Raw genomic sequence first — 14,169 nt, 5'->3', positions numbered from 1 at the left:
CAAAATAATTATAATAATATTTACATGAAAAAATGTATTGCACCTAAAACTGAAAAACCAAAGTTTGAATGAATTAAATACTTAGATTTAGAAGAAACTCTTAAATTAGACAGATGATCCTCAATACAGAGCAGTCTTGCAATCAAGAAAAGAATAGCTACAATAGAAGAGAATCATTTCAAAATTGTTTGCATCACATATATATATATATGTGATATATATATGTGTGTGTGTGTGTGTGTGTGTGTGTGTGTGTGTGTGTGTGTGTGTGTGTACAGTATATATGATGCAAAGTACAGTTTTGATATTACACACACACACACACATTATGTAAACACAAACTCTGATGTTAGATGCGATTAATCGCGATTAATAATATAATATAGTTTTGCTGTCTCAGGAGAGACGATATAGCGCCACCTAGAGTCAGTCTCAGTCACTCTGACCCGATCCAGAGCCGCTCACCGCAGAGACGAACACAGCAAACCAAAACAAGATGGTGTTTAAATCAAACCATAATCACACCATCGACCTCTCCATAATGACATTAGAGCTGGGCTTTTCCAGCCAGAAGCTCAGGCCTATAGGCATTACATCCCGCAGGCCACAGCCGCGAGAGTGTTATTACGAGGCGTTTAAGGGCTGATGGTGACCATGTTAATACAAATGCTCATTTTACGCATGCGATTACCTGTGTGTTGTCACTATACCAACCTTGTTATTAGAATTGCTATAATTCATTGATAACATTTGCAATTCCGAATTCTCGTCTCAAACTATTATCGCAAAAAAAAAAAAAAAAGAAAAAAAAAAGATCTGCTCTCATCCTCGCTTAATTTCCACTAAACTCTCCTTCACTCGGAGGCGCCGAGTTCCTCCCTCCCCTTTCGGAGTGACAGGCGGATGGAGCTTCATCTGAGCGAATCACAAAGTGCTGGAATCTACTGCCTTTGTCTGATACACTCACCCACAGTGGCGAAAGGGGGTCCGCGTGAAGGAGGGGGCTGGAGCTTTTACAAACCAACACAAGCGACCCAAGTCCTTCAGTCCCGGGCCGTGTGCGCATGCAAACGCGTCGTGTTGTTACTGAGGGAAAGGGAATAGGGAGAGGTGGGCACAGCAAACCCGCAGTCTCCGATGGTTCTGCTGTCTGTCATCCATGCGCAGAACGGCACCTGCTATCCGAGACCACCGGGATATAAGACACACTAACACGCGGATGGATGGGACGAACGCTGGGAAATGAGTTCTGGGGAAAGCATGCACGCTGAAAACATTTAAACAGTTCCTGCTTTGACAGCACTTTGTTCTGAGCTAGAACGCACGGTCATGTCTGACACCTGACAAATCCTGCGTCCATTTGCAACTTTCCGAAGTTCCCCTCTCCTCGGCTGGATTCACGTTACATCCTCGTTTCTTTCAGTTGTTCTGTGCCGAAAGACGAGACGGCGACTTCAGTTGATTATCGCTCTTTTCTCGGTTATCCGATGGATATTCACTGTAAGGCAGACCCGTTCTCCGCCATGCACCGTGAGTTACACTGGAGTTTATCTGGAGAATATGCTTCTCACATTTCAGACAATTAACATCGTCACTGGAACAAGAAATTATTAGACTACTGGATTTAAAAAAAATGATCAAAATTGCACTCTTCTTATATTGCATTTCAGGAGAAATAAGATAGTATAAAAATAGTATAAAACAAAAAAAACAATAAAGGACTCTGTTACTAAACAACATAAATATGATGAGAAAATTTAAATATGCGATGTGCGTTATGTATATGATTATTATTTACACACACACACAAAAAAAAATAATAACGCAAAAAAAGGCCCAAATACATAAGACATTATTATGCTCCTGGGTTAAAGAAAGATACAAAATTGCACTCTTCTTATATTACATTTCAGGAAAAATAAGATAATAAATATAATAGTATAAAACAAAAACAAAGAACTCGGTTAATAATCAAAATATGTGTGTGTGCCTGTGTCTGATGAGAAAATGTAAATATCACTGCATGGTTATTATATATATATATATATATATATATATATATATATATATATATATAAAAAATGAATGCAAGAAATAAAAAAGCTAAAATATTGCGAGCATATTCGGATAATTCCATTTCGCTTTACAGTAGAAAATATTATTGATTATTTTAAAAAAATCTGTATTATAAAACGTGTATGCTTATAGCTATATGCACTTCTAATTTCATTAAAATGTAATATTTTTAAATAAAATAAAAACTAATCGAGATTAACAATATGTAATTTGATCAAACAAAACTGTTTAATAATTTACATCTAGGGAATGAAAACAATAAATGCTCGTGTAATTTAATCGCTCACCTACGAGTAACAAACACTAGTATTGTTTCAACAAGAACATGCAACCAGAATAGCAGATTAATGTTCATCACCAGAAAAAAATCTAAAACATTTCTGATAGTCATTATATTCACGACATTGTGTTACAGATATAGTGAATTTAGGGACAGTAAAATTACTGTTTAGTATGTTTGTATGTTTATGTATATATATAAACATGTTAATGTTTGAATTGTATAACAATTCTAAATAATAGGATTACTTTTGTGCATGTTTTCGCTGTGAAAATAATGCAGATTGTCTTTTGTAATCATAGCATATTCGTTTGCTTCTGTAACTTAATGTGAGTAGACGGGAATTCACTCTCACAAACGCGTTTGGTTGCAGTTAACCTTTACGCTGGTTTACAGCTTGCGCGTGTCCATACAGAACGCGTCGCGTGTTAATTGGATGAATGTGACGGACTTGTGACGCGCGTCACCGACGGCCTGTATGTAATGTTATGTTCCGGTTGCTTGTTGCTGTTGTCTCCGGTATAGGGCACGGGGGAGTGAACCAGCTGGGCGGGGTGTTCGTCAACGGAAGGCCTTTACCTGACGTCGTGCGCCAGAGAATCGTGGAGCTCGCGCATCAAGGGGTCAGACCCTGTGACATCTCGAGACAGCTGAGGGTCAGTCACGGCTGCGTCAGCAAGATCCTGGGCAGGTGAGACCCTGTACACAACATCAGGACCACGAGACATTTACTCGCGCAAAAATCAGCCATTTCACAACAACGCATCAGTTGAGGTCGTGTGTTTTTTTGTGATGCAAGTTAGTTTTTGAGCCGTCACTAATTTACAATGAAATCGATTCATATAGTCTCTCAATTGAAAATAGCTCATAAAACACTGGATGCATACTAATTATGTAGAATTAGCAAAAACGCTGCAATAGTTTTAGATTGAGAACATGAAGCGCATCATTGTCCTCAAAGTAAGGAAATTAGCATTTTTTTTTAACAGCACAGAATTGAGAATCATGAACGTGTGCATATTCCCCTAATTATTATACCCCAATTTGACATAAAGAAAAACTAAAGCGTCACCTCGTGAGCTTTGGGAAACTCATCATTATGAGATCTGTGATTATTATTTTGTCCCAAAAAAAAAAAAAAAAAAAATTCTCATATAGAAAAAATACCAGTTGATTTGCTTTAATATTTCAGAACTGGGCCTATATGTGCACCCGCTGAAAAAGTTATTTGACCATTGATTTGAATGCTTTAAAATGATCAAATTAATTTTTTAAATGTATTTGTTAGTTCAGGCTATTTCAACCAGGTCAAATGCTCATGAGTTTATTCAAACATCGCTTGTCCATTTTTATTAAATAATGGATTTAATAATAAATTGAAAAGTCAGGTAAAAATAGGTAAAATTCGTTTCAAACATTTATTATCTGAGATTAATAAGTGAGTAACTAAAACAGATGGGCTGCTTAATGTCCTGCTGCGCAAATTTTTAAATTAGTATTCTAATCATATGATAATTTCCTACTAGTGCCGTGTTAAGTAGCTTAGATAAAACATTTTCATGGCTTTGTTAGCACGCATCTGTTGTTTATTGTCATTAGGTTTGTTCAGGTTATGAAAGTCAGATTTACAGTTGTTCCTGCAGATATTACGAGACTGGCAGCATAAAGCCCGGAGTCATCGGAGGATCCAAACCCAAAGTCGCCACGCCGAAGGTGGTGGATAAAATAGCGGACTATAAAAGACAGAATCCCACCATGTTCGCCTGGGAGATCCGGGACAGGCTGTTGGCGGACGGGATCTGTGATAACGACACCGTTCCCAGCGTCTCCTCCATAAACAGGTCAGAGGAACCGACGATAACCTCAATGACTTCAGAGGGACAGTCATTTGGCGTCTCTAATATCATGCGTCTTAGACATGTTGGACAAAAACAAAAGATTTATGCGATATTCTTTTGTTGTGTGAATCTGAAGTAAAATTATTTGACAACAACAACACTTTGTTCTGTCCCGATGCTGATCCTACCGAAAGCGCACGAGCGGTTGCTATGGTTACCAGGTGAACGCGACATCGCGAGCGCTTGTTTAGCGCACCTTGACTAACTCGTAATCATGGTTTTAAACCTTTAAATAAAAAATAAAATAAAAAACATTTGAAACGCACCTATATTGAAATGAAAAACGAATTTAACATTTAACACCCCTCAACGTATTGATGTAAAAAAAAAAAAAAAAAAAAAAGGAAAGAGAAAAAAAAAACATACCTAACAGTATAAACTGTAATAGAGCAACCTTTTCTCAGCATTCATTGAGGGGGAAAAGTGTTATTTTAATATAAATTATATTTCCACAACGTTTATTTAAATTGGCATGCTGCAAAATTCCTGGATGTTTCAACTCATGTTTGGGTCAAATAAGGACTACCACAATCATTTAAAATAATGCTAAAATATTTAAACCAATGGTTGGATTTGTCCATAGTTTACCCAAACAGGGGTTGAAACAACCCATTTTATTTTATTTTATTTTTTATAAACAGGTCTGTATTTCATTTGGTTAATATTAGGCTGTTTGATGGCAGTAAAGGGGTTTGTTATGTGTCTTTGCCGGTGGTCTTATGGATGTAATACAACCCATTGCTCCAATCTACCTCAACAATGACAGACTGAAGCTCTCAAATCTCATCTGACCGAGTGAAAACCGATCAATGAACGGTGATCAGACCTGGAAAAAGAGACACAGAGCACTCGATTAGAGTTCATGCCGTCATTTATCGGTCCTTTCTATTTTCCAAAGAAGAAGACAGTCATTTGGAAGTAACTTTTCATCAGTTTTCATTCACAAAACCCAGTAAAGAGACTAAATATATAAGCTAAAGGGTGTATGCTCATGCTTACAAAATTAATAATCTAGAAAATAAATTCTTAATGAATACATTTTTAACACTGCCAAGGCTACAATATGGGAAATCTGCAGTTTGAATAATCCATAATCCAATATGATTCTATTTACATCCTTAAATTGGTGTTTTGGGGTGGTATGTTAGACCTGTGTGGAAAATCAAAAGGGTAAAAAGAAGCAGTGAGGCGCTGAACTTTGGTTAAGATTCACTCTTCCATAAAACCAGACTCTGCATTACATTTTAATGAGTCGATGGCAAAGAATAGAGCGCCTCACACAACAGAAGAGAAGGCTGGAAAAAAAATTCATTTCATGCCTCATGGTCACCTAAAAAGGGCCATTTGAATGTCTTTTGACATGAACTTGTGAGATAAATGCAAAATGTACGTTAATGTAATTACCGAAGCCCTTAAACGTCTCTAAAATCTAATTGAATTCAGTCTGGATATTTTGAAACAGGAAACAGTTCTTTGTTTATGAGGAAAATTAAAATATGAATGCGACTCCTTTTAAAGGAACTTTGATGAAACACAATTCATTCCATCTTCATGTCTGTTTTTATTTAACAGTATATATATGTTGATATACTCATGCATGAAGCCCTGTCTGGATCACTGAATAAGGCTGAAACTCAGTCCGTTCATAGATAATTTGGGAATTTGGATTCAAGTCAGTTCTTCAAAAGCTCGCAACTTGCAAAGAAAGAGTTTGTCGGCGTGCAACAAGAGAATCGGCTTCGCCCGTAACCTTTTGTGCTTTTTTATTTATTGCTTTATTCATTAAAGCAAAATGTTGCATGAAAGTAAAAAGCAGCGTGTGCAAACTGAGAGCGAGCCTGTCGACAGTGAGAAGATGTTCAGACTGCAAACACTTTTCTTTAACATACATTATTAAGTGTTACAGAGTTCCTGTTGTACTAAAGTGTCTCGACAGCCAACAAGTGACAGCCGGACTTATAAAAAAAACCTCCTCGACGGCACTCAATATTATCGATTCACATGTAAAGCATTTTTAATATTTCTTGAGAGGATTTTCAGACACAACCCAGACATTAATTCACTCTTCCGAATGACTTATTCAATAACAGAAACACAGATTCTGGATAAAGTCTGCAGATTTATTCTCCCCAGGCCATGCAGGGGGGTCAAACAATGGGTTTAAAGAGAGAAATGAAATATAATATCGATATGTTGTCACTGCGTGTTCTTTCCTTTCTCTCTCGCTCTCTATTTCAAAGCCCCGAGGACACGTCCTAAAGCTGGTGTTTATGTCTGCAGATATCAATATTAGCAGCACACTCATTTTAATGGAAATATATATATGATCTTTGAATGGGATCCGCGGTCACAGTGTATATTCTAAATATTTGTACAATCAATAATCTTCATGGGGCATGAAATGAAAGCTAAGTCACAGGAAAAGCATGGTTTTTGCATGCACACGGTGCATTCGTTTGCATGTACAGTATGTCCGCTGAAACAGAAGCAGTGCCAACGGTGATGAATAGATCTAAAGTTTACAAATGAGCATGACAGCGGGTCCTTTCCCCAAAGTGCCGTTCAGATTAACAGAATCAAATGCTGGCGTAAGCTTGTACACCGCACTGAGCAACTATTGCTTTCCTGTCACATATAATTTATAGCTTTCCATTTGCATCCCGGCACCCGTGTGGCTAATTCCCAACTTTTTATCCCAGAGTCTAGATCAATAGAACCTCATCCACACTAGAACCGAGCCCGAGGCTTTCCTCGGGACCCAAACACTCACAGAGAGAGCGCCGTAAGGACGATTATCGAGGTGAATTGTTGTGATTTCATGCTTTGTTTGCGAGATCACTCAAGGCAAAAGAGCTCAGAGAGCTTTCGGCTATATCTCACCTTAAAGCTACAGCGAGTCTGCTTCTTCTCGCTCGGGTAAACAGGATCTGAACGACTGCGGTTATCCGTTCTGTCAGATCCCCCCTGCTCTGAGATATATAAAGTAAATCTGAGATTATCAGAGAGAGACAGACAGACTGAGAGAGAGAGAGAGAGAGAGAGAGAGAGACAGAGACACTCACTGCATTGGCTCTGGAGATCCATGTGAGTAAATGTTCTGTATTTACTGTGCAGGATCATTCGGACGAAGGTTCAGCAACCGTTTCACCCCTCGCCAGATGGGACGTCTCTTTCCACCCCAGGACACACTATAGGTAAGATCACATCATTAACTCCAGGGGCCATATCTGGACCTTTCTGGACAAGGTCATCCCTCCAAATCAAATCAAGAGCCAAACCTTTCTGCTCAGAGATGGATATTACTGGCAACTGGAGAAAAAATGAAAAAAGTCTGATGCCCTCTCATTTTTTTCCTATACTATTGCCCTCTTACTACTAAGTTTGAAAATACTGACACACACTAATCTTTTATTCATTATAAATCATATCTGAATCATATATAGTGGTGTGCGAAAGTCTGAGACCGCAGTGAAATCCAAATACTACTTTAAACCTGCGAATGAAAAGGACGTTTTTAAGACTGTTCTTTTGAACTTTCTATTCATCAAATAAAATATTAATAATATTAATACAAATAATATACATTTTATTATATATGATAAAAAATACAAATATGAAGCAACACAACTGTTTTCAACATTGATAATAATCAGACATGTTTCTTTAGCAGCAAATCCTCATATTAGAGTGATTTCTGAAGGATCATGTGACACTGAAGACTGGAGTAATGATGCTGAAAATTCAGCTTTCATCACATGAATAAATTACATATTAACATATATTAAAATAGAAAACAGCTATTTTAAATTGTAATATTATTGCACAATATTACTCTGTATTATCAAATACATGCAGGTGAGCAGAAGAGACTTCTTTTAAAAACATTACAATCTTATTGACCACAAACCTTTGAACAGTATACATATATACTTATAGAATTTTCAATATTGATTTCTAATAGTCTTTGTTTAAAACAAACTGAAATATATACTGTTTTGCTATCTAAGCTATGTTCTTTACATATCTTGTAGATTTAATGCTTATGGTTGCAAACCAATACCTCCTAAACACATATCCAGACTTGACTTTAGGCTAAATGACATTATATAAATAAATATGAAAGATTCTGCACTATTTTAGGTGTCAAATGCACGTAAATTGATCATGTGACAGACGGTCAAACTTCCTTGCTCCCATTCAAGATCATGGAGAACGTGATCATCAGGTTTTGTTGCTGCTGCAAAACAGGCTTCATGATCATTTTTACACTTAAAAAGTCATGTTTTTTGTGTCATTTGTAATGAAAAAAAAGTGCAGTAATTTAGAAAACATTTTCTCTAGTGGTCTCAAACTTTTGAACTGAAACTGTGTATCTTGGAAAGAGTGAGATGCCATAAACCTGTCTGTCCTGTAATCAGACTCGGATGTGATGTTCTACACATGAGAAGAGTTCTGATCGTCTCTCTCTCTCTCTCTATAGTCTCCAGTACAGCGTCTCCTCCTGTCTCCAGTTCTTCCATTGACCCCGTGGGCTCCTACTCCATCAACGGCATTCTGGGAATCCCTCGCTCCAATGGAGAAAAGAGGAAAAGAGATGCTGGTGAGTCTGCGGTTTCTCCTTTTTTGGGGGGAGGATGTGTACAGTATTTCTGAAGCCATGCAACGGCTGCAAACAGCATAATTACAACTTTAATTAACAACAACAATAATAAAAACAATAATAATATTAATTGTTAAATGTATACATTCATAATTATTTATATATATTTTCTTAATTATTACTACTTTTTTTATTATTATTATTATTGAGAAGAGAAGTACCTGGTATCTGATGACTCGCACTGTCCATGTGCTTTTGAATTATGCATTCACAGTCAGTTTGGTGTTTATATTTGGCATACAATATTCTCTCGGATGTGTAATGATGATTGGGTACAGAGAGGGTTTTGATGTGGTCATGTGACCCTCACAGGAACCCCTGTTATTAATCTGCACTGCAGTGATTAAGAGAGCTTCAGTAATTACATGTCAAGATGATGTAGCCAACTAACAAACTCAGTCAAACAAGAGCGACGGTCTTCAGAGGACGTTTAGCTCAACGACCTCTTTCTCTACGACACTTACTTAACTATCGCCTTGTCTGCAGTTTATTCTGACCCACAATCACTGATCTACAGTCAGCCTCACATGCAAGGCAACCAACAGTTTGTTTCGTTTTAAGGTGAAGAATTTATCCAAAAGTATAAATACTATTTTAGAAAATACACTTTCTTATATACTACTGTTCAAACAGTTGTTTAAAAAAAAGAAGAAGCTTTTATTCAGCAAACTTTCTATTCACCAAAAAATCCGGAAACCAAAATGTATCACAACTGTTTTCAACTTTGATAACAATAATCAGAAATGTTTTTGAGCATCAAATCAACATATTAGAATGATTTCTGAAGGATCATGTGACACGTCTGGAGTAATGATGCTGATGATCACAGGAATAAATGACACTTTTAAACATATTCACATAGAAAGCAGTTATTTTGAATTGTAATAATATTTCACAATATCACTACTGTATTTTTGATCAAAGAAATCAGAGCAGAAGAGACTTCTTTAAAAAAAAACTACCAATCCCAAAGTTTTGAACAGTAGTGTATATATAAAATGTTTTCTATAATATTTTTGAATATATATTGTTTTCTCCAAAAACACAGATGAACTGCTAAAAATCTTTGTGCCCTTACATACAGAAGTAGTGTACAGTTTACAGATTAGCAGTTTTGTGTGCAAGCGTACAGTGTGTGTGTTGATTTGGAGTGGTGTGTGAGACTCCTCGAGATAATGCACTTGCGTGTTTCTCTGTCTCCTGACTTCGACGTCACAGCTCAGTCTCCACTAGCGAGGGTTTCGTGTGCTGTGTTCATTCTTGCGGTTGTGATGACGTCATTTTCCTGTGGCTAAAGAGAGATTATTTATGGCATAAATTACTGTAGCAACATGTGATTACCTAAAAAGCGAAGCAAAGATAGCAGCATGCAGGTGTGTGTGCGTGCCAGCCATGCAACTCGACACGTAACTGATGCGGTGTGTTTGGCATCCAGAGTCCACGTGATCCGCTCATAGAAAGAGTCGTTCTTGTGATTAGAGCGCGTTACACACAGTCGCTGTGTTGCATTGGGGTTCATTGGTTTTCTTGCCGTCAGACGCTGCAAGGGCGCAGGGTCGACATCAGCGGCGGCAGGAATGATGGGAGACTTCAGATCTGTGTGTGTGTGTGTGTCTTTAAGATGATTGACGGTTTTGGGGGTTGTTCTCAGGCCCAAATGATCCTCTTGATGTGTGGCCATTTTCTTGATTTAAGCGCTGGGGATGAAGAGGTGGAGGAGAGAGAAAGAGAGGAGGAGGGCAGTGTATGTTATGTATAACTTCACAAACGGTCATGTGATGCACACACACACACACACACACACACACGCACACAAGCACACATAGCTCATGGACTGTAGACACCTGGAATCCAGAACAGATGTATTTTATCTTTGCCAGACGAACCTGCAGCCACACACACACACACACACACACACACACACACACACACACACACACACACACACACACACACACACACACACACACTATTTCAGTATTTCTACTTCACAATTTCATGTTTAATTTAATGTGTTATTTGCTGTTTCTTTATAATTATTTGTGAAATTTACTAGCAAATTTTTTAATTTTTTTTTTAAATGGTTTACAAATTGTTATCTACACTATTTTGTTCACTACTTTGAAAGATAATGCTGCATTTTTAAAGTCAACATTGCATTGCTGTTTCCAAATACACTGAAACAAATTTGTTGAAGGCAAAATACATCACATTACGGAAGTAAAATAAGTAAATAATTATAGAAATGTCAAGTAACACTGAACTGAGCTTGGAACTATGGAGTAGAAAAACTGAAATAGCATTTACTTGCAAAACAATAATCTTTGTTTTATTTCCAACAACTGAAAAAAAATATATTTTTACAGAGCATTTTACTTTAATAATGTGATAACATGCATGAATGTGCATTAAGAAACTAAAGTCTTCACTTTGAACAGCTCTTAAAACACCACACAAACACAAACAACAGTTTTCTCAGAAAACCACAGTGAGATTTTAAACGGCGCGCTGTCAGATGCAACATAACAGATCTATAGTGGTAAAAGGAGTGTGTTTTTTGTGTGGTGGTACGCATGCCAAGAGAGGCCAACAGTGTATGCAGTTCCTCCAGTGCGCTCGGGTCCACAGCGGCCTCCGACGAGCCCATTACGAGCCCAGCAGAGAGATAATGTGCTGTGACACGCGTTATGTACACGGCGGAGCTGAGAGAGCACAGGTGTCACACCAGCCATTAATCTGACAGCGCTACTGTATTACTGCAAATTAAAAGTAGCACGATACAGAGAGAGAGAGAGAGAGAGAGCGCTAGTATCCGCACGGACCCTGGCTGTCTGAGCTACGAAGCTGCAAGTGACATTTAAGAGAATTTGCAATTCCGCCGAGAAAAGCTATTACGGCACAAATTAACATCTAACATCCACACATCCCAGAACCCCCCCTCCACAGCTGTCTCATAAGAGCACACCATTAAAAAGATGAGAGCAGTTTCGCGCCGGCCAACCCAAGACACCACTGATGCTTAAATTGGGCTTGCGTTTTAACATTAACCTGATTGTCTTGTGTTTATGCTGGGAAATGCATGTTTAATTTTTAGCTGTAAAATTCCACTTCACAATGATTATTGTCATGAACATGATGGCATGGATTTCATATACTGTAGTCTTGAGGCTGGAGAATCCTACAAATGAGATATTAAGAAATAAACATAAGAACTATAAAACGTAATGCATTAAAATCATGTCCTTCAAACAGAAGCTTATCGCCACACTTTTATTGTTGTAACAATAACTGTGAAAACACCATGTAAGCTATGATTACCATGGTAAACTTTGTTATAGACACATGCACAACAATTTTCCGCAATATTATTATTAATGTTATTTCCAAAATTTGCTATTATCTATTTCTCTAAGTGTATATCAGTTTTATTTTTCGACATACTATAATATGTACAATAATAAAACAACAATACATATTTTATTTTTATACATACTACACTAAATGTATTTGATGCAACGTGACAAAACCAGAACATTCCTGTTATTACCAAAAAATCTATCTCCTGTGCATTATAACAGTGGAGGTACAATTCACATACTATCTATATCTATTACCTAAATAGTATGCAAGATGAAAAGCCCCAATTATAGTACACTGAAAACAGCATGCTGAAGGATCTGGATCATATAACCTTTCCGGTGGATTTTCAAAGAGTGCACAGTTACATGCATTTTAGGCAAGTTTTGCCATCAGTAAAGAAGAAGAAAACTTGCTTTTTCAGGGATAAACTTGAGGCTTAAACTTAGAGGGCGTGTAATACAAGATGCTTACATGCAATGCAAACCGTACATGAAAGTGTCTTTATCCCTGCATACATACTTTTTACACAGCCATAATATGGGAAATACATACTTCAAGTCTATAAGTATGCAAATTGGTACCAGCCCTAGTTTGCTTTTATACATTATAAAAAAAAAAGAAAAAAGAAAGTTGGTGCCTTAAATTTTTAAGTAATCTCAAATTCAAATTACATTAACCCGACTTCAATAATGAGTTGAATCTTGCTTAACGTATTTTGATGAGTTAAAGCAATGTAAAAGCATATGTTGTCATAACTTTTTGATCACATCATTTTAATAATAAACAGTTTTGGTACTGTGTTGGTTCTGCGCTTGAAAAGTCATGTCAAATTTGTGTCCTAAAGCGAGACGAAATGAAAATCTCTAGTGCAGACCCAGTATTTCTCTCTCTTTCCCATGGGGTCAGGCCCTGTGGGTGTGAATCCTGCGGTGTTATGGAGTTCTTATCTGCTCTGATAGAGCGGCTCCCTCGTTACCTCAGTCTTAATACTGACTCACGTCAGAAGGAATCCGCTCCACTCAGTTTCAGATCAATACCACAGCAGCAGGACAGCACACATCGCAACTGTGCAGCAGCGCCTCAAAGCCTCCAGGTGAACGCATTACATAAGCACCAATGGGAGAAAACAGTCTCAGTTTGTGACAGAAGCAAGAAACTCCAATGCACACTTAACTTTGGTAACCTAATAGACAGAAGAAAGTGGAGAGAGTAAAGCAATAGTAAATTGCTTAGTAAAAAAACTCACCCATTGCATGTTGTTGCAAATGTGCATGTTTTATGGCAATATATAGCCATAATAGAGACTGAGCTCAAGTATCTTAAAGGGGTGGTTGATTATGATTTCACTTTTTTAACTTTAGTTAGTGTGTAATGTTGCTGTTTGAGCATAAACAACATCTGCAAAGTTACAACGCTCAAAGTTCAATGCAAAGGGAGATATTTGCTTTTAAAGAAATTGCTTTTTAAGGACTACAACAAACGGCTGGTAGTCTACAAGAGCTTCCTCCCGAGTTAGTGACATCACCAACCCTAAAATTTACATAAACCCCGCCCCCGGGAACGTTATTTATAGATTATCATGACAGAATATGCCTATCATTGACTAGAAGATAACTACACATAAGCTATATAAATTCATCAACTAACCGTTCAGAAATGTCTACATGTTGTCACTTCTTCTTGAGTCTCTCCATCTTTGTCTGACTCCGGTTTGAGCATAAAAGGCTAAACGTTTTTGAAATTTCCAGTGCATGTGTGTGTGAGTTAAAAGGACACAAGCTGTTGAAGCTCCGCCCTCTGTGCCGGGAGCAGCAGCTCATTTGCATTTAAAGGGACACACATAAAAACGGTGCGATTTTGCTCACCCTCAAAAAGTGACAATTTTAACATGCTAT

The 14,169-nt window shown here is 37.5% G+C and overlaps 1 protein-coding gene across 2 annotated transcripts in view; it reads left to right on the top strand.

The window, feature by feature from the left end:
- Positions 1 to 1,096: 1,096 nt before the first annotated feature.
- Positions 1,097 to 14,169, top strand: part of pax2b (paired box 2b) — a 31,326-nt gene continuing 18,253 nt past the window's right edge. For both annotated transcript variants that reach the window (XM_084433943.1, XM_084433944.1), the window contains exons 1-5: positions 1,097 to 1,530; positions 2,882 to 3,047; positions 4,000 to 4,197; positions 7,369 to 7,448; positions 8,735 to 8,854. In XM_084433943.1, coding sequence (XP_084290069.1) covers positions 1,488 to 1,530; positions 2,882 to 3,047; positions 4,000 to 4,197; positions 7,369 to 7,448; positions 8,735 to 8,854 — 607 coding nt within the window. In that variant the 5' untranslated portion in view covers positions 1,097 to 1,487. The remainder of the gene's footprint in view (positions 1,531 to 2,881; positions 3,048 to 3,999; positions 4,198 to 7,368; positions 7,449 to 8,734; positions 8,855 to 14,169) is intronic.

This window comes from Rutilus rutilus (assembly GCF_951802725.1).
Source record: "Rutilus rutilus genome assembly, chromosome: 16".
Classification (NCBI taxonomy): domain Eukaryota; kingdom Metazoa; phylum Chordata; class Actinopteri; order Cypriniformes; family Leuciscidae; genus Rutilus; species Rutilus rutilus.
This window is presented reverse-complemented; position numbering and strand designations above follow the sequence as displayed.